This window comes from Camelus dromedarius, chromosome 4 (assembly GCF_036321535.1).
Source record: "Camelus dromedarius isolate mCamDro1 chromosome 4, mCamDro1.pat, whole genome shotgun sequence".
Classification (NCBI taxonomy): Eukaryota; Metazoa; Chordata; class Mammalia; order Artiodactyla; family Camelidae; genus Camelus; species Camelus dromedarius.
Genome location: NC_087439.1, coordinates 37,130,401 through 37,152,468, shown reverse-complemented (window position 1 = coordinate 37,152,468; position 22,068 = coordinate 37,130,401). Strand labels below are relative to the sequence as shown.

At 36.9% G+C, this 22,068-nt stretch overlaps 1 protein-coding gene across 4 annotated transcripts in view; it reads left to right on the top strand.

Annotated features, from left to right (window-relative positions):
* The window catches only part of LY75 (lymphocyte antigen 75), a 104,366-nt gene that overhangs the window by 14,192 nt on the left and 68,106 nt on the right, over nt 1-22,068 (top strand). For all 4 annotated transcript variants that reach the window (XR_010380589.1, XM_031451515.2, XM_064484833.1 and 1 more), the window contains exons 4-13: nt 179-343; nt 2,168-2,278; nt 3,403-3,543; nt 5,569-5,763; nt 6,666-6,823; nt 8,303-8,413; nt 8,963-9,051; nt 9,287-9,456; nt 11,548-11,747; nt 13,164-13,306. Coding sequence is in view for 3 of the 4 variants with exons in the window: in XM_031451515.2 (XP_031307375.1) it covers nt 179-343; nt 2,168-2,278; nt 3,403-3,543; nt 5,569-5,763; nt 6,666-6,823; nt 8,303-8,413; nt 8,963-9,051; nt 9,287-9,456; nt 11,548-11,747; nt 13,164-13,306 (1,483 nt within the window). In the remaining variant the exon portion in view is untranslated. The remainder of the gene's footprint in view (nt 1-178; nt 344-2,167; nt 2,279-3,402; nt 3,544-5,568; nt 5,764-6,665; nt 6,824-8,302; nt 8,414-8,962; nt 9,052-9,286; nt 9,457-11,547; nt 11,748-13,163; nt 13,307-22,068) is intronic.

Below are 22,068 nucleotides of genomic sequence, written 5' to 3'. Positions count from 1 at the left end.
GCTTCAGTTTCTTCATGTAAACAAAGAATCAAAATGTTGTCTAGTTGAGCAATGACAGCCTCAATTTTAGTGTGTCCTACAAGTATGCAAATTGAATTGTGGTATTTGTAAGCATTCTAAGTAATAGACAACACTGTACCCTTACTTTATGTTCACTAACGTGTCTTTTTATCAACAGAAAATGGCTGTGAAGATAATTGGGAAAAAGACGAGCAGATTGGAGGTTGCTACCAATTTAATACTCAGGCAGCTCTTTCTTGGAAAGAAGCTTATGTTTCATGTCAGAATCAAGGAGCTGACTTACTGAGCATCCACAGTGCTGCTGAGTTAACTTATCTTAAAGGTAGGTTTCCCTTGGTGGTAGAGCACATTGCTGAGAATATAAAGGTGCTGTCTGCCTTCTGCTTTCATATCTCGGTATGTTGTTTTGTGTATATATTTCTCTGTCTTTTCTTGGGATTTAAACTTCAACATTGAAGCCTACAAGCAAAAAGTACTAAATATAATCCTATTCTATCCATTGAAAATGGATTTCATGATAGAGACCAAAGAGAGGTTAATATTCAGAAAACGAGGTAAGGTAGCAAGGTTAAACTGCTACCGAAGCCTACATGAAAGGGTTTGATAAGAGGTGGGCATTGAACCCTTTCACCCACTTCTCTCCCTGCTCCCCCTCTGGTAGTCATTACTCTGTTCTCTGTATCTTTGTGTTTGTTTTTGCATGGCTTGGTTTATTCATTTATTTTATTTGTTATTTTAAAAATATTTCACATATGAGTGAAATCATATGATATTTGTCTTTTTCCATTTGACTAATTTCACTTAGCACAATACTGTCAAGGTCTCCCAATGACATTTTCCATAGAAATAGAACAAAAAAATCCTATGATTTATATGGAACCACAAAAGACCCCAAATAGCCAAAGCAATCCTGAGAAAGAACAAAGCTGGAAGTATCCATCATATGGTTGAGAGATATAAATATTATATACATATATATATATGTATATAAAATACTGTAATACATTGAGTATAATTCTCTGGGAGGAATTAAGAAACTGTTATGAAGTGTTTTACTGCTGGGAATATTTGAAGAAATTTATAGAGATTCTAACCTGTGAGTTCTTCCTGTTTGTTTGTCAGCATCATCCTTGCCTTCTGTAGACCATTTCATTAGTTGATTTATATCTTCTACCTGGCCCTCAATATCTTCAAATTCTTCATGATGTTGACAAAGTCTTACCAGGTTCTTGAATAATAGTATTGATTTCCTTGACAGTGGTGTGAGAATCCTTACGGTCATTCATATGTTCTTTTCATTCTTTTTTCAATACACGTGGACCCATACAACAAACATAATTGCATCCAGTGCTTATGAGCATGTGCATATTGAGTGGCACATCAGCAATTAGCTTCACTATTTAAATTATTTCTCTTTTTTCTCTTTTATGCTAATGTCATTTAGTTGTCAAATAATAAATTCGAATGATGCATCTCCACTGTAACACGTGTGTGTGTGTGTGTGTGTGTGTGTGTGTGTGTGTGTGTGTGTGTGTCCCATTCTGTTTCTCTGGCCTTAATGTCTCCTTTGGGCTCTAGAGTTGTATATCCTTTGCCTATGAAACAGCTCTGCACTTATTTCTGAAACAGTACTGGTAACTCTTCACCATTTTGGGGACCCGTATCTGTTTCCTTCTACTAGATCGAAATCCTCATGAAGGCAGGGACTTTGTTGTTTTGGTTTTTACATCCTTAGCACCTGGCAAATAATATGTGCTTAATGAATTTAAACTGCCGGTCTGAAATGTAATCACGCCTTCAAAATCTAGGTATGGAATGGAATCTGCTTTTTCCATATCAGTACAAGAGGGTTAAAAAGATAGTGAAACAGCTACTCTGAGAAGATTCTGTCCTTACCTTAGATGAAAGGGAATTGGACAAGCTAATGGGAAAGCAGAATTGAATTAACTGAGCAGCCTCTGGCTTTCTCAAGAGACTGAAATTTTGTTGCCTCTCAGCATCACCTGCCTTTGTTCGATTGACAGCCTCCTACAGTGTTCCTGCCTTATAATCAAAGCCTTCAGATATTTTTGCTATTAGTGGAAACTGAAGTCTTAGAAAATAACAAGTAATTTTTTCACTTTTTAAAATTGTCTAATTCTTACAGAAAAAGAAGGCATTACCAGAATTTTCTGGATTGGTTTAAATCAGCTGTACTCTGCTAGAGGCTGGGAATGGTCAGACCACAAGCCATTAAACTTTCTCAACTGGGAACCAGGTAACTGCTCCCTCCTCCACTTCCTGTGCACAAAGCATTAGCTTCAAAAAAAAAATAAAAGCGTCCCACTCCCTGAGAGCTGATACAAATTCTAAACCTTGACAACTCTTTATTATGGTTACCTCTCAGCAAAATTTTGTTTCCAAAGACCTTCTTTATTGTGATACCATTATAGCCAAGTTGACCCTTACGAGGGCCAACTGAGCATTTGTTCCTAATCTTTAGAGGGACCCTGTATTTTTAGGTAGGAGCAGAATGAGCCCCCCTCCATGGCCCAGGAACCATTCTGTGTCCCTAAGAGGACCTGACATGTCTATGACTGACCCATGTTGTGTCTCATCTGCAGCATAAGTCTAATATGGAAATAGTCCCTCATAATCAAACTCTTAGAGTCTTCCACTGCAGCCCACAAGTACTGACAACATAATGGTTCTAGTTTAATACACAAATAAATACTTTAAAGAAAATTTTATAGTGAATAAAACAAAACCCTAGTTAGCCAAAAGGTTTTTTTCCCCCAAAAAGAAGGTTTAGATGCTTTTTTAAAAAAATAAAATCTTAGGCTTCTGACAAATATGGAATGTAAAAGGTAACACTAACTTCAGTACAAAAGTATTGTGTATTCATACAAGAAAAACGAGTTAAGCACAATGAAATACCAGTATATAGGTCATTTTCATTAAGAGAATTTTATTAGTAGTAAATAAATTCTCTGTTATCTCAGTAAATAGAATCTTTAAAGATTATTCAATCTTTAATTCCAGACCTTAAAGGCATGACGGAATCAGAAGTTAGTATTTTTATTGTACAGGGTAGCAATTAAGAGCTACTGACCACAGGATATGGCATACAAGTTGTTTAGGGGCAGAGGTTTGAATTTGTTTGTTTTTTTTTAATTAACTCCAACATTTCAGAATGTTTCCCCCCTGTATCCTATATTTGAGAAGACATAAATCAGCACATGATTGTCCATGGAGGCTAATACATTTCAACTTTGGAAACAGTGTTAACTATGTTATGAGTTTCCATGAAAGCTGAAAATTAGGAATACAAATTAATTTTTCTAACCACCATCCTGGCCCTAACCTCCTTCTTGTAACTCTTTGGAAATCCTCCTGTTTAAGGTATGCGGAGCACACCTACAATCGGCGGATCGAGCTGTGCAAGAATGGATGCTGACTCAGGTCTGTGGCAGGGCTTTTCCTGTGAGGCCCAGCTGCCCTACATCTGCAAGAAATCGCTAAATCATACAGCGCAGTTGACAGGTACCTCCTCACTTCTCTGACGAAGAGGTCTCGAAATTAGTTTTGTGAAGTCAAGTAAATCATTCCAGATACCTCATTTCCCTCTCTTTCACCTGATACTGCCAGTGCAGGAAAACCTTTGATTTTGACCCTGTGTTAGAGACTATCAACTATGCGTGAATAAGGCTTTGGTTTGGTATATGCCCATAAGAAGGCAGAGGTGGTCTAGACAGGAAATAGATTTCTGTTCACAGGTGGTTTGTCTTGCTCTGGAGCAGTGGTTCCCCAGACCGTGAGCATCAGCTTCATCTGCACCTGTTAGAATTGCAAATGCTTAGGACCTACTCCAGATGTACTGAATCAAACTCTAAGGGTGGGCCCCAGTGATCTATGTTTAAAAAAAAAAAAAAACAAACTTCCAGGGGGTCCTGACACAGACTCAAGTATGAGAGCCACTGCCTCTGTGAGAAGTGAAAAATGATGGACACAGGCACGTTCCTAGGCTTTTCTACCCCCCTGCCCCGCCCAGAGCCCACCCATCCACCTCTCTCCTTCTTCCAGGCTGGTTCTTTAGGTCTTTGTGTTGCTAAATCAAGGGGAAAGGAGTGGTACAGATGGATGAAATACGTACACAGAGGAGTTTTTCTCAGGGAGTTTGGGGTGAGACACAGGACAGCTGAAGCTTTTGAGGTGCAGAAAAGTTCGAGGAGTCTTTGAAAGAATAGAGAAGAGAAATGCCCTTACTGTCTGGCACAGGGCCCACCGTATACCTGGTGTTTGATTAAATCCTCACTGAATAAGAAAAACTAATACTTAAAACTGGGAGAAAAAGAGGAGGTTTTAAAATGTCTTGCTTTAAGAAATGTTGGGGGAAGAGAATGAAGCATAAAATTTCGTATCATCCAAATAGGCACATAAAGCCAATTTTTTAGATTAAGAAATAATAGGGGAAAATGAACATTCATCTTCCAAGTTGATTCAAACCAAATGTAGTCCATACAACAAAAGGCAGAGCAGAAACGACAGCACAGATGAAAATAAACCAGGGTGACTGATGATGGATCAAATAAATACCCTGTAGTAGCAATTATTAAGTAAATCATGATGTTTCCACATGATTGAATAATATGCACTTATTAAAATAAGTGTGCCAGCAGGAAAATACAAAAAGCAGAACAAACTCATATGTGTTCTTATCATTTTAATCTTGTGAAAACATGTATTCATAGAGACAAAGACTAGAATATGAGAATAATTATTTTAAGTTCCATTATGGGTGTTTTTCCCCTCTGTTCCTTTCTTATAATTGTAAAATATAGTAAGTGCTATTTCAGAACCTTAAAGTTAATTAAGTTACTTTGCAAGTGTGAGAAGCTAAATCTGAATTTTATCCTTTAGAAAAAAACAAACTGACCACATTTTTAAGATACTGTATTTTCTTATAACCAACATTCCAAATGGTTCCAAATCCATGAAGCCTGAATAATTGAACTACTTTCTAGTTCTGTTAAGAGGGGTAGAAATATTTTATATGGTTTTTACCTCACTCTTTTTCTTTAATCTTTCTTGACCATCACTTGAGTGAGTTTTATTATAGTCAAAACAATGAATCCCTTGTTCCACGAGGACTACAGGTCTAGCAGAGGGGAGGAAGGAAGAGGTCCATTTGGATATGCTGCCATTTTTTGGATATGAAGTATATAAATGTCTTACTCTGTTCCTTAAATTTCTGCCTGTTCTTTGTTCAGCAGTGGACATTAATGAACATTCCCTTGCTAAGCTGACCATACATGAAAAAGAGGCTCAACTTCATAATCTCTCAAAGACAGAGAATGGAGAGGAACCTAACAAATCCTGAATCCCTGCAGTCACTCTTATGATACTGTGTACACATTAGGCAGCACATAAATTCATGTCACTGTGCTATCTGACATCACATTCTCCAGTGTTCCAGAACACTATGATTCAAGAAAGAAGGATTTGCAGTGTTATTGATTCAAGGTAGATATGTCTTTACTAGAATATAAATAGCTTCTTTTCCCTCAGATGTTTGGACATACTCCGATACCCGCTGTGATGCAGCAGACTGGCTGCCAAATGATGGATTTTGCTATCTGCTGGTAAATGAAAGTGATTCCTGGGGGAAGGCACGTATGAAATGCAAAACTTTCAGCAGTGACCTCATCAGCATTCATTCTTTAGCAGATGTGGAGGTGGTTGTCACAAAACTCCATAATGGGGGTAAGTTTTTAAAATACTCTCTTTGAGAGGTTTGAAACATTTAAAAATATCTCTATTTTCAGGCACTTAGCAGGAATGAGAAGCTTGCAGTTTGATCCTGAACATCAGCATTGTCCGATAAAGTTTTCTGCAGTGCTGGACCCACTCTTTAATCTGTGCTGTCCAGTTCAGTAGCCGCCAGCCACTTGCAGCTTTTGAGCCCTTGAAATGTAACTAGGGCAACTGGAGAACTAAAGTTTTACTTTATTTAATTTTAACTGATTTACAAATTTAAATAGCCACAGGTGGCTAGTGGCTACCAATTTGGCAGTACAACCATTGATTGAATAATTTATAAGCTAAATACTATTCAAATTGCTCCAAACACGTAAGTGATGGTTATTTCACTTTTGTAATTACTTGAAAGCTGAAGAATGAAGAACAAAACACTAGACAGCCACATTGTAACCTTGTCCTAGGATTCTCCAACAGTAATAGCAAATAACACCTGTTCCGTGCCAGTGTGGTGCCAGCTGTTTCACCTGGGAGGACAGTATAGCCATTCCATGGCAGGGCTGGACAATATTCCCATTTTAATTCTAGTATCTATAATTGTATTTGTAGAATGTCATTATTTCCCATAAAGCAAGTTTTATCTAAACCAGGTATCAGGAAGCCTCAGCCTACGGATCATAGCACAGCTCTTCCCGCTGGGTACTCGACCTGCATAAGTGACCTGAAAAGCCCTCGTCACCGGGCCTGCCTAACTTGTCAGCATTTTTATAGATTAGTTAAGAATAACATCTTCTGAACTAAAACCTTCTAGGCTCTTCACACCCCATATCAGAATGTAAAAATCAGTAACAGTGTACATATTAAAGTATGGAATTGATAACCAAACCAATAAAACATTTTTCTTTCAGATGCCAAAGAAGAAATATGGACAGGCCTCAGGAACATAAATACACCGACTCTATTTCAGTGGTCAGATGGTACTGAAGTTACTCTAACTTACTGGGATGAGAATGAGCCAGATGTTCCCTACAATAAGACTCCCAACTGCGTTTCCTATTCAGGAGAGGTAGGAAACCGCCTTGGGTTTATTTATAGCCTCATTGTTACAGCCAGTAGTCTAATAATAACATGAAGATGACTTTGGTTGCGGTATTTTTGTTTGAACTGGGAAATAAAAGTAACAGCACTGTAGATTGTCTTTGTAGGAGCTGCTGAAAAAGATAAATGAAGCAACCTCTAAAGCAGCAGTCCAGTTCCTGTTGGAGAGCATCTGCTCTGGTGTGAAACAGATCAAGAGAATCCCTTTAGAGCTCCAGTTCTTGTGCCGGATTGGTTCTGATAAGCTGCTTTCTCCCAGGACCATCAGGGCAATATTTAATGTGTAGCCACAGTTTAACCTGAAAAACCCTATCTTCTCATGTTTAGATCAAGTGTAATGTTAATACTACTTGGAGAAGTAAAATAATATTTGTTTTAAAAAATATTAGGTCTGACTTTGTTCAGAGAACATCTTACGCCTATAGAATGCATAAATATTTATTGAACATGCTTCAGTTAAGAGTCCAAAATAAGCTATATCTTGAGCCAAAAGGACGTATGCACCCCTATATTTTTGTTTGTACCACTTTCCTGTGGCCTCCTAATTGTTTCTAGGAGGCTGATTGTGTCACCCAAACTTCTAGAGAGACTTAAATGTAAGCAATAAATGGTAGGGCTGTTTAGAAGTGTTTCCACAGTAAAGGTGTATTTAGAAAGGTGTAAAGCTGAATTTAAAAGGGTATCACATTTGCTATTCTACTTAAGAGGATACACAGGATATCTTTAAAAGAGTGTCAAAGATAGAAATGAGGTCCCATAGGCCAGAGCAAACTGATGGCATACCTAGACAGCATTCCAACGTTCAAAACTGACCCTGATCACAAGTGACTTACTAAAATTTAATTGGAAGAAAGCAGAGTGACTTAAGCAAAACGAATATTAAGTAGCATATTTGAAAGACAGAACTTTCACATCTAGACTGAAGTACAGTTAGAAGAAACTTTTGATTCTAAAATTCTTAGAGAGTAACTATTCTAATCACCATCCTCACCTTACATATGAGGAAACTGAGACAGGGTGGTTAGGTGACCTGCCCAAAAGTTGTGAACCTCTGGACAAACTCTGGCCGTGTCATGGAGGACGACGAGAGCACTGGCAGCTCTTTGTGAGCTGGGTCCTTCTCTCTTCAACCTCTATACTAAGTGTCCTTTGATGGTTTTATTGTTACTCTCATAAGAAAATGAAATTCATCCCCACTGTGACCTTGAGGTGATGCTGAAATAATAGGCTTCCAGGCCTGGGGGTAGCATTTTCTAGGAGTCTGTTCTCAGATTTAATCATTCATTTATATTCATTCTCTCCCCCTCCCTTTCCTCCTTCCCCTCCTCCTCCTCCTCTCCCTCCCTTTAGATGTGAGAAGAAGCTATCTTGATTAAAATGAGTTAAGTTCTAAATATGTGGCAGATAATTTCTCTTGTGGGAAAAATTATTTTCTGTTTTTTAAAAGCTAGGTCAGTGGAAGGTCCAATCATGTGAAGAGAAACTTAAATATGTATGTAAGAAAAAGGGACAAAAATTGAATGATACAAGATCTGATAAGATGTGTCCTCCAGATGAGGTACGTAAAACCCCTGTATAAATTTTTCTAAGCAGTATTATACCTTCTTGGTTAGAGATGGTAGTTGAGACTTAAACAATTTAGACTTGGGAAATAGAAGAATTCACTAGCTTCTGTTCATTGACATTAGAGCAAGCCAGAAGGCAATGAATGAGTCATAGTGTATCAGCATTCTTAGAAAAGAAAGAAGAGTTATAGGAAAAAAATTACTTACTAATGAATTTCTATAAAAATGTATATGATTACTATCCTCAATGCTGATTTCTTACTTCTACTTATATTATTCTTATTCAAAAATCATTGAACCAATGACTGTTATACTCTTATGATGAGCTAGGCACTAGGGGGTAAAGAAAATTAGGACATACCCGCTGTCTGACACAGGCTCCCAGTCTTATGGACGTTATCCATGAAATTGTATCCCACCCTCATCATGTCCTTCATTTCTGTAAGTTGTAAGACATTACCAACGTAGCAGAACCTTGCATGTCAGAGGGGGACATAATCAAATCTGGAAGACAGTATGATGGTATTTTTCCTCTGATACAGGACTGGAAAAGGCATGGAGAAACCTGTTACAAGATTTACAAGGATGAGGTCCCTTTTGGAACCAACTGCAATCTGACTATAACTAGCAGGTGTGACCATCCGTAAACATGTACTAGTGAACTTTTAACTCCTAGTTCCTTTTCTAAATAATCTTCATAAGAGAAAGGTGCTCTACACTGGAATTTGACACAACATTGTAAAATGACTATAACTCAATAAAAAAAAAAGTTAAGAAAAAAAGAAAAACAAAAAAGGTGCATCTTCAATTTATATAGTAATTCAGCCATTCTGAAAACACCTACTGATTTGACTCTCGTTTTGTAGATTTGAGCAAGAATACCTGAATGATATGATTAAAAAGTATACTAAGTCTCCAGGCAAATACTTCTGGACTGGCCTGAGAGATACAGATGCAAGTGGAGAGTATAGCTGGGCAAGTGTCGGTGGAGTAAAGCGGGCTGTTACCTTTTCCAACTGGAATTATCTTGAGCCAGGTGAGTGCCTTGGCCCTTAAAGTAGCAGAACACAGTGACTTGGGAGATGCAGCTCTCCTCCCAAATCTGGTCTTCACTTACCTTTGAAATATGAAGGGGGTGATGATCTTCAGGGCTGTCACAGAGTCTATCTACGGAACCATAAATAGAAGCAGTGACTGCATCTTCCCTGTGAAATCCTCGGAAACTGCCCAACAAAAACCAGAAAACTTGGTTCTCAAAAACCACCACCTAATGGCACAGAGCTAGAAGAGTCAGTGCGACATTTTTATCTTTTCCATGTAAGTCTCAAACAGCATCTGGAATCTTCATTGTGGAGCATTTTACATTTTCATCTCTCTGCCTCCTAACCTCTTTCTCCAAAATTGAGTGTGTTTATTTCCACTATTCTCAGTGGGTGAGAATTAAGGAGGCAATGTAGATTCTGTTTATTCTGGAAGTTAGTTTATCCTTCTTTAACCAGCCTAAAAGTACTGACCATAATTAGCCATAGCATCAGAACATTTGAGCCAGGAAAGGCTTCAGAAGTCCCTTCTGATTTTAGAGTTAAGAAGGCAGAGAAGCTTAGAAAGGTGATTTACTTGACAAAGGTTACCTGGTTATTGAATTGGTAAAATCCAGATCTCCTGGTTTTTAATCCAATGCTTGTTAGAGAATTTTGGCTTTGTATGAGACAGCAGTTGTAAAGCATTTGACTTTTCTTTCTCTGAATTATTTATATTTTCTTGTGTTTGTATAATGTGATCATGAAGACCATTTTTTATCACAGAGAAACGAATGTGTGAGTGTGTAGTTAAGCACAATATTTGAAATAGATTATGCCCATAAAATTTGTAACATAGGGTCATCACATAAAGTAAGTGCCACTGATAATAACAAGCTCATTTTTTTACTTGTAGAAGATGGAGGATACAGATGCTAATCCAGGTTAAATTTCATCTTAAATTAGGGAAGTCTGGTAGAGAAAACACATGATTTCTTTTATAGACACTTAGATGTCCTAGAGTCAATGTCACATTCTTCACGGATAAGCCTCAGTGGTTGGAAGGGTGCTCAGGAAGGAGCTATAACGTCTATTCTCTCAGTCCTGTAGCCAGAAAGACTGCCCTTAAGCCCTCTTTACCATTATTACTCCCAAATTCAGCCAGCTTGGTCTGCAGTAGGCAAGACATGGGTAGGGGGCAGACCAGGGGAGCATAGCACCCCCTTCCAGGGTAACACAGCATTGTTTTTCCCAGTTCCTTGTTCCTCTTGCTGTCTATGTATGATGAGACATGAAACCATACAGCTTTTCTGTGTGATGGAATGGAAGTTGTTCTCATCACTTTGCAACATGTGCTCTTCTTGTCCTGTGCCCACTTTAGACAGTGTGACGGAATGGAAAAGGGAGAATGGCATTTTGCCGGACAAATCTGGGTTCAAGTTCTGACACCACCATTCACTAACTATGGTTGTGGGCAAGCCACTCATTCTCCCTCTGGAAATGGGTCTGGCAGTACAAACTGTCGTTAAATGTTGTCGTGAATAAATAAAATTCTGGCTGCTGTAAAATAAATAGTAAACAAATGTATGTTACCTACACACCTCCTTCTACCTTTATCGGACCAGCCCTGGCTTTGGATCTGAACCTGGGAGAGTTTTGTTTTGAAGTTTACTAAGGTGCTTAAAAACTGTTGAAAGTTGTCAGGTGACTATGAGCGACTTAGGCTATTCTGAGCATCATTGTGGTTTAGGGTACAGCTCTGCACACACACTGCCTGGATTGCAATCCCGGGTCAACCATTTACTAACATGCAACCTTGGACAAATCACGAATCCTCGCTGTACCTCAGTATGACAGTAGAATCTACTCTATAGTTTTTTTGTGAGGATCAATTCACTTAACCCTCTTAGAATAGTACCCAGCAAAAAGTAAACACTCCTCTATATTACCATCATCATTACTATTGTGAACAACACATTTATTTCCTCCATTTGCTTTCCTACTCTCTCTCCTCACCTTGAGTCAAACATAGAGTGTAGGCACTAGAAAATGTTTGGACTTTAATTTTTAAATGTAATTTTTAATTATACTTTTTAATTCAACCCCAGCTTCTCCAGGAGGGTGTGTGGCCATGGCTACTGGAAAGTCTCTTGGAAAGTGGGAGGTAAAAGACTGCAGAAGCTTCAGAGCACTTTCAATTTGCAAGAAAATAAGTGAGCCCCCTAAGCCTGAAAAAGCAGCCCCCAAGCCTGAAGACCCCTGTCCTGAAGGCTGGCATAGTTTCCCCTCAGGTCTTTCTTGTTATAAGGTAAAGTAATATTCTCATTCAATCCTTGAATGAAGTTATCTCTCTACTATCCTAGTCCAGGTCCTTGTACAAACTAGGCTCCTCCCCAGACACATACCTCACCTACCAAAGTGTTTGGGAGCACAGAGTCCTTGTCAGGACATCGTCGAACCTCTGGTGTTGGATAACTCATTCCCATGCAAACTTATGTGCTACCCCAAAGAGCAGGGCCAGAGTGAGAACTGGCTCTTTCCTAGAGTTCTTTGGTTCTGGGAAGTTGGGTGAGCTGCATGCCATGCTGATACTTTGCTTATGATTCTCAAATCCCTCTAATTATTGTTGTCTTATCACCTTTTACAAGTCAAAGAATTTATTTTAGGGTCTGTATCAATCAATCAACTGTTGCCACAAAGAAATTGTTACTTACCATCCCAAAGTTCAGTGGCTGTGACAACAAACATTTAGTCACATGCTTACAGATCTCTAGGTCAGATAGGGTGTGACTGATCGCGTTGGGGCTTGAATGGTCAGCTCTGCTTTCAGCTGTGCTGGGCTCCAGGCTGTAAGTTGGGGTCTGCTGCCCTTCAACCTGGGTCTCAGGCCGAAGCGGCAACAGCTGGCAGGGGCTTGTTTTCTTCTTACTCAGTTACTAGAACCTGAGAAGCAAGCCTAACCCATAAGCATATTTCAGGTTTCTGCTCACTTTACTTACACTACTGCCCCATCGATCACAGCAAGTCACATGGCTGAGCCCCAAGTCAAGGCACAGGGATGTACACTTCATCCACCAGGAGGCCATGATGGCAAGAACACATAACTATATAGTAGGCACTGAAGAATCAGGACCAGTAACTCAACCTACCATTGTGTCATCTGCTCCTTCTTCTTTTAAAATGACTATGGCTCCTTTGGCATAAAATCAGTCATCACAAACCAAAGAAACAGTCCAAAGTGGCAAGTTTTGTTTTGCTACCTCCTGTGAACATTCGCACACCAGTGCAGTCTGCCCTTTGAGTCTTCTTATCAGAAAATAATCCTGAACTTGTGCATGTCTCAATGTATTATGTTCAAAATTATGTTGTTAGCACGTTTCTTTGCAGAAGTCTTCTCCCAAAGCATTCATGTGTGCTCTTTACAACCTTGCCTGCTGGTCATTTTATCTCTTAAGGTCCTTGCGAGGCAGGAGAATATGGTATCATGTTGGCGTGGTTCCCCAGGCTGGCTGAGGAAGGCCATCCGCCTGATAGCAGGGGCTGGCACCTGTGCTGGCCTTTAGTGGGCACTTTCTGTGTCACAGTATGTGTGCCTTTACCTCTGTCTTTATGACACCTGTAAAGATTCATTTCAGGGGCCAACATTCTTGACTGTGATTGACTATAAAGTTATGAATACTTTATGATTATACCAGAAAACAAATTAACATTATATTTTGTTAAGCTATTTCACGTAGAAAGAATTGTAAGAAAGAGGAACTGGGAAGAAGCCGAGAGATTCTGTCAAGCACTTGGAGGACACCTTCCTAGCTTCAGTCATATGAATGAAATAAAGGAATTTCTTCACTTTTTAATGGACCAGTTCAGGTAATACTTTCAGAATGAGATCTTCTATGCTAAATTTGATGTCCTCTAGGTATTCAGAATTGACATGTTTTATTCTCTAAAAGGATCATTCAGTACTTTAACAGTCATTCAACATCAAGAATTTTTATGTGCAAGACACTATGAGGGAGATCAGAGATGAGGGGGACAGAGTCACCACCCTTTGTGTGGTGTAATGAAGTCCAACAGTGAGGAGAAGAAAGATATGGTGAAAAATATAGAACATAGGCCAAGAGAGGCCATGGGAATTCAGAGGAGGGAGAAAGTGTTTTGGGGAGGTATAATTGGGGAAAATGTTATGAAGAAGGATGTTCTTTGGAAGTAAGGTAACGTTTGAAAGGTAAGATGGGAGAAGGATCCAGGGAAAATAGAACCTAAGCAAAGAAACTGAGACCAAAATATACAGATATGGTCAGAGAGAAATGAGCCATACAACCTAGCTAGAAAATGGAATTTGGATATGAAATTGGAATGTTTTGTCTTGCCAGGGAAGGAGTTTGATCTTAAATCGATAAGCAGAAAACAAACAAACAAAAACAAAGTGTGTGTGTTTGTGTGTGTGTGTCGGGGGAGAGAGAGAGAGAGAAAGAGAAAGACAGACAGACATGGTAGGTAGATGCAGGGCAACTAGTTATAAGGCTATCACGGACCCTCTGGTGGAAAACCACATTGAAGAAGGGCAGTAAGTTGGGGCAGTAAGGAAGTGATCAGAGACGTTTCAGAGTCAGCCACTGTGATCTTGACGTTGAGGTAGGAGGGCTCCTGAGCAGTTTTCCTGATGTCCTTGAGGATAATGCGGAGAAATAGGAGCCAGGTGTTGCTATCATAGGAGGAGATTTTTTTCTGAAGCTTTGGGGACGATCATGGGTACAATGGAATTCAACATCACAATTAATTTTACCCTTCATTTGTTGAACCAAAAAGAAGGCCCAAATCTGTAAATCAAGGATTCAGGGTATACCAGGCAAAATTATGGAAAAGAAATGACTACCTGGACATATCCTAGTGAGTACTTTCCTGATCACTTTGACTCAACCCCCACCCCCCAAAAAAACCTCAAAGAAAAATAGTAGAAATAAAACAGTTACCAAAACACAAAGAATATCCAACTAGCCCTCTTCTCTAGGGCATTAAATGTAAGAAGGCACTTTAAAAACTGACATCTAAAAAGTTTTGAGGTAGAAAATGTGTGCATTGTATTCATTTTAGTTATGTGGTTTTTCATTTGTGAAGGTAGTAATTGATACTATTTATGCTCCCTTCTTGGAAAAAAAATTTCAAAGGCATATTCCAGTTGAGAGGTGAATAAAAATCAGAAATACATGAATAGGTATTTTGTTTTTAAAGAATTAGAACAAAGAATACATAACATAAAAACATAGCCCCAGTCTCAATAATGCAATATATGAAATTGTGAAAGTATCCTAAATTTAGAATGAAATTATCCTAAATTCTGAAAGAGAAGGAAGACTATTTTTAACAAAACCAGCTATTTAACTGTTTATAAATTAAAAACTGGATGTAAAGAGATAAAATGGTTGTGAAAAATGAAAGCATAATAAATTCCTGAAAATCTAGAAATTTAGAAACACAAATTGCGTACATTTTTAAAACTGCAAAAAGGGTGTTCATCTACTGAATATGTAATGGGTGAAAAGAAGGCCCATACAGCAAATTATAAAGGAATAAAATAACAAAGCATGAAGACAGGAATAAAGCAAGATGGCAGAAGACCGAATGTGTCCCTTATCAGTACATACAAGTCCAAGTCTGCAAATGTGTACAGTAGTGAAATCCAACTATATGCTGTTCAAAGAGACCAGAAACAAGTCTTGCCAATTAGTACCTTTTCGGCCCAAAGAGCAAACTCTATAAATCAAGGATTTATTGTATACCAGGCAAAATTATGGAAAAGAAATCACCTTCTCCTGGAAGGAACAAGCCACAAAGTGTTTCAAAATCAAGACATTTTGATAAAAGTCTGTATTTTTGACCCTTCTTTTAAATTAAAACTACTGGCAACATTTTCATATTGCAGCAATAATTAGTTAGTGCTGAGCAGCCAGTGGACAGCAAAATAGGGCATCACCCTCCAATTTTTTGTGGTCTCTAATTTAGTACTCCTTGACCACTTCACTTGTTTATGTTATGTGTTTGTCCCATATTAACCTAAATAGGATTGAGTTGATAATCACAAATGTAATACAAAAACTAGAATGGAAAAATTAAAAGAATGGGCAAAATTATATTGTGCAAATGTGAACAAAAAAGCTAGAGTCACAGTATTAATATTAGATAAAATACAGTAAAAATAAAAATGCATTAAATGAGATCTACTTACCCTTGATTAAAGGTACAATCTACAATGAAGTTATTACAGTCAAGAAATTTATGCATTTAAAATAAATAGCTTCAAAATATATAAGGCAAAAAATTAATTAGTAAAAATTTCCAGTAAATAATGGTAATAGGAGACTTTAAATGCTCATCTCATTTATCAACAAATGAGACAGGCAAAATAGAAATAATATAGAATATGTGCATAGTGTAATTAAAGTTGGTTTAATAATATTTTCTTTGTAGATTAAAAAGTCTATATATACTTCGTCTTCAAGCTCTTTGCCTGGATCACTTAAAATAGTTGATACTAAGCCAAAAAAAACCCAAAACCCTAAAATTCCAAAGTGGTATAATTATACAGGTTACATTAGCAGTGAAATCAAATCCTCTCCACTTGTAAATTTAGTGTTTTTAAGGAGTCTTTTGGCAAGTAAATTGAAACTGTATGGATGATAATAAAAACACTCATTCTGAAATGCATGAGATATAGCCAAAGCTATAGTTGGAGGTACATTAATAGCTTTAAGGGCTTTCATTATTAAACAAAAATAATGAAAATAAGCATTCACCTAAGAGTGAAAATATTTATCAATATAGATACAAGGAAACCATAAAAAAGAACCTAATAAAGATAAAAGTGAAATTAATGAACTAGAAAATAGAAAAGCAGTAGAACTGATAAATCCTAGAGGTATATCTCTAGAAATAAAACCACAAAATATAAGAAAAAAAATCTACTGATGACTAAATCATGAAAACAGAAAAGACAACAGATACTTAAAATGAAACCTGAGTAAGGGATTATAGAATATGAAACCCATTTAATGGAGAAATTTTTAATTGGTAAGAAGCCTATGCATAATTCTATGCTATTCTACATGAAATTATTAAAGTGAACAATTTTTAGAGAAATATAAATTAGTTTACAGTTGATTTAATACATAGAAATCCAGTAATCCAATAGCCATGGAAAAAAATGGAAAAGTTGACAAAGAATTTCTTCCAAGAAAAAGATGGGAACTACGTATCTGATACTGTATGTGAATTACTTTATATTTTTAAAAAGAGATCATTACCATGTGTTTCAATAGTACAGGCAAGAGCTTGCATTCCATTACATGGGAGCTAATGCAAGCATCTGGTTTCACAAACTAGTCTAGTTCTGATATCACAGCCTGTCAAAGATAGCACAAAGAATTATCAGCCAACTTCATGACTAGACATGTGAAAATGTTAATACTAATAAGTGACATAATAACAAACACTAATATAGTGTTTTATCATGTGCCAGATAATGTCCTAAGTGATTTCTATTAATTAATCCTTACAACAGCCTGTGAAGTGGGTCCTGTTACTATGCCCATTTTATCTAAATGGGGAGATGGAGACACAGAGAAGTAAAATAACTTGCCCAAATTTATATAACAAGTAAGTAAAAGATCCAATATATGAACCCATTAGAGCTCACTTTCTTAACCCACTACATTACACTACCTCAAAATAACATATTTGACAACGTAGGATTTCTTCAACGAGTACAAGTTTGGATCATTACTAGGAACTCTCTATATTTAGTCAAATAAGTGATCATCTTAATAGGTGCTGAAAATGCATCTGGTAAAATTCACTGTTCATACCTGGCTTAATATATGAATATATCATATACTTAGCATATTTAATTAATATAATTAACATAAATTTTATTAAATTAAGAATAGAAGTGTAATTCAAGCTATAGTCATACCACACAATGGTTAAACATTAAATGCATTTCTGTGAAAGTCAGAAAAAGGTAAAGATCCCCAGTGTCATCACTTTTGTTGATCTTGATTTGGAATTTAGCCCCTGAACATTAAGATTTAAAAAACAGTATGCATGAAAAGAACATGCAAATGTTTATAATATATTAAGTGAGAAGAAAGGCAAATTTTAAAAGGGTAAAAAATATACTATTTATATCAAAAAGTAGACAGAAAAGATCATCGTTGTTACCTCTGGGAGGTAAGATTTTGAATGAGGTTTTAAATGTTTGAACATTTTACATTTTCCAGATTTGTATTAGCATACTCACTATTATGTTTTCCTCATTAAAGGAAGTGAAGTCCCATTTTAGTGTGCTGGGAACCTGATGTAAAATACAATACATGTGTTCCATAAATATTCATTTATTAAGCATCTATTGTATAATTTCAGATATATTAGACTTCATTTTTTAGCATTAGAAATTAATATACAAAACTTCATTGCACGCTAACTAAGCTAATTTGGATATACAAACTCTTAAGTTCTTTTTCAGGCGACTGTTTCTTAGCTACTCCCCACAACCTTGATAGTAGAGTATAATGAATGCAAAATTCAGACCAGTCTTTCCAGATACACATTTATTAAACATTCATTGAAATGGGCACAAAACATGTCATACAATCTGTTTTGTAAGCTTACAACATCCCAGTAGTCTGTCCCTTTAGGTGTTCCAATGACCATCTTGTGTGGAAGTTTCATTTAAAGTAACTGTGCTGATGTTCCAGAGGCAGGATTCATTCTGTTCCCATTGTAAGTGGCATAAGGCAGTCCCAATACCTGACCCAAAGACTGGACATGGGACCAGTTAGAGATCAGGCCACAGATACATTTCTAATGATACAGACTACCAGCTTCACGAGATTCTACTACCCTTTCATGAGGAGTGAGAGTGTCGCTAAGTATTTTTAGCTATTCCTCACGTCTTGAATAACTTGAATTTTTACCAGTAAAAGCCCATTTCTAACATCTTGCTGATAAACAAGCATCTAATTTTGCTGATGTAAACTTATTTCTGAAATTCACTTTGCTAATGACCAAAGCCTCAGGTATGGCTTTTGGATCACAGAGGGCCTTGTGGTGGCCACCTCTGGAGCATAACCTCTCTAATACCCTGCTGATCCTCGCTGAAGAGAGAATTTTGAGCAGGGCAATTTACTAGCCCTTAGATCTCAAGGATCTCAAGCTTGACACACAAAATATCATACTGTCTAGGCCAAGGTATTTTTAAGGAAAATACTGGCAATACTGGCATAAACAAACTGGACTTTGAATAACCCCAAGCAAGAGGCTAGAAAACTTTAACTGGTTCAGGGAGCCATTGGTAAGTACTAAGCAATAAGGTTGAAGATACCATCAGCCCTCCATATCTTCAGGTTTCACTTCTGTAGATTCAATCGAAAATATTTGGAAAAATATTCCAGAAAGTTCCAAAAAAGCAAAACTTGAATTTGTCTCATGCTAGCAACTATTTACATAAACATTTACACCATATTGGGTATTATAAGTAATCTAGAGATAATTTAAAGTATATGGGAAGGTGTGTATAGGTTATATGCAAATACTACATCATTTTATATAAGGGACTTGAGCATCCTCAGATTTTGGTATGTGGAGAGGTCATGGAACAAATCCTTCATGGATACCAAGGGACAGTTGTATTTGTGGGAATCACCTGATGTAAAATTGAGTATCTTATGTGATATAAATGATCATTAAGAGCTTCTATATACAAAATAGAGTACGCTAGAAAACAAAAGTCTGAGAGAGAATTTTTCTTGATTTCTTTATTTCTAATCACACTTGCTGAGTTCCCCCCCATTAAAAATTAATACAAGTTTATTATGTAAAATTTGGGAAATATAAAAAATGATAATGAAGAAAATTAAAATCACCTCAAATCCTAGCTCCTAGTTATAAACATAGTTAACATTTAGTATAAATCCTTTCCATTTTTTTCCATTCCTATATATATAGGTTATTTTTCACAGAATATACAATGTTTAATTTTTTTCTGATCTTAAAAGTAATACGTTTCGAATTTAGAAAAGCACAAAGAAAAGCAGGATATCACACATTAAAAACAAATCACCATAATCCTTTCACTCATAGGGATCATATTTTATTTGTACTCATCCCAGTAGTTAATATAATGCCATATTAAGCAAACTGTAATGTCTGCTTAATACACGCCCCATTAGTAAAGAGATCATTTGCCCATACCATACTTAGACAACATATTATAAAACCTATTCAATATTGGCTTGATGGGAAGAAAGGAAGCAAACCCATTTATATCAGAAAATGATTCTAAAGTTTACTCCTTGAACACTTTAGCTTTTTATTGCAGGAACTGACCTTTCTCAGCAAGATGTCCATTGCCCAAATTGTGTACTCCCTGCCAAGGAGCGAAGTCAGATGACTGCTACACTTCTCACCATCTAAGTTCCCCATCTCTGTTTGTATTTCCATGAAAAGGGTTCATAGTACCCTAAGTCACTAGGACTCTAAGATCTTTGCAATTCGTGACAGCAGCCCACCAGGGAAAGCCACTGTAGAACAAAAATAGTCTTAGGATTAGGGAAGAAAGTGTTGTTTGCAGTGCTCTTGCTGCTGTGTGTGCTACCTCCAGTGATGTGGCATGAATAGATTTAGATATAAATTGAAGGCTTTGCAGACTAAGTGCCCTCATCAAATAGTGTTTATTGGGGGTTATGGCTGAGGTATTGTTTTCTTAGAAACCAGATAGAGCAGGAAATTTGATTGAGAGTAGAAATATTAACACAAATAAACATATTAAACTTTCATGCAATTTCTTCTTAACCTAATAGCCTTAAAACCATATGCTTAGTGCTTGGAGTAGAAGAAATCTATATTTAGAGAGAAAATTTCAGTTTGATTCAATTCCTCAATTATAATCCATTTTCCCCTCAAATTTTCTAAAATCCACATGAGAGATATGCAAGGATTAATGTGATTTCCAACTTCTTCTCTTTATCTGCCTACTGATACAGGTCAAACCAAGAATAAGTTACAAATGAGGAAATATTTTCCACCTCTTACCACACACACACCAAAAAAAAAAAAAAGAAAGAAAGAAAAGAAAACCCACACAAATAGCTACTCTGTTCTGTATTTATAGCACACTAATAAATCTCTGGAAATGGAAGCTGAAAACTAGAAAGGTCTGGGTTAAAATGAAGTTCAATCTCAGAAAGTGTGAAGATTAGAAATTTTGGACAATGGGGCAGACTGCTCTCTAGGAAACTTCTCTGAGATGCAGCAGAGGAGGCAGAAACGGGCTTGAAAGCAGAGGTTTCTAAGTAGGAAGACACGGAGGTGAGAACGGACTGGGTGGAAATTTTGGGGCAGGCTTCTAAATAGGCTTTCTGTGGGAGCTTATAAAGTCAGTGCAGATGGCAAATGATCTTTGATCATTTTCCAGGTTGTACTGTTGACTGTGTAAAGAAAATAAAATATCTAATGCTTTCTTTAGGGAAACACAAAATTCTGCACAAATTCTGCAGGCCCAAATATATAATCTGCAAAGATTAGAAAGTAATAAAGTATGAGGAGGCAAACTTGACCTCCTCTTTATTTTAGCCGTCTGACTTCAATTATAATGTATATGGAAACTATCCAGACCTTGTGGTTTAGAAATCCAACAGTCGGAAACTATGATACATTTTAATGCCTGTGAGAAAGCTCTGATTAGTTGAAGACACAAACTGCAGATTCCTTTTTTAGCTGCTAAATTCAGACTGGACTTAATTGTCTCCACTGGGTTTATCTTAACTTTATAAATTGGTGATCTTTCTTTATGAAAGAAAACAGTATAACAATAAAAACTAAAAGGAGACTGTCTCATATCCCATTGTAATGAGTTGAAAAGCTTGAGGTCAGCAAGGTTAAAAAAAAAAGTGCTTATTGATGTTAAAATATGAGGGAATGTTGAACAGAGGAAAAAGATAAAGAAAAGCAGATATTTCATTAAAAAGTAGGAAATCAATTCAAAATTAAGTTTGTTCCTGCCTTTGATTCACTAGCAAATATTTTTAAATGCAGACTTACTATATTTCCCAATTATCCTGTAACTGTACATTGCATATATTCCATATATTCTTCTGAGCTTGAGAGTAGGGATTAATTTTAGATTTGGTTTCTGCCACTTCTCTAATGTGTGTTCTATTTATATTTATGTAACATTTCTATAGCTACTATTTTGCATGTATAATAGTCACTCACGTACTGATGGTACATGCCATATGCAATCAGAAGGTTAAATATATGGAAAGTAACTAGCATCACCCCTGCAAAAAAAAATTACATGGAAAATAGTCTACTTATTGAAGCCTAAAAAGTATAATATATGTCAGAGAATATCTTCAAGTGAAGTTAGAAGTGGAGAAATTTTTTATGGTTATATTACCTCTATTTATACTGAAATTATCTCCCTGGCTAGTGCATGCATTTAATTGAGGGGAAGGGATCACTTACAATGTGTGTCCCTGCCTCTATATGTGGTTGTATATGTTCTTCCTTGGAATGCCCATCCTTTCTTCTCTCAGCCAATCTGAATACTGGCATGTGGTAAACACTCAGAT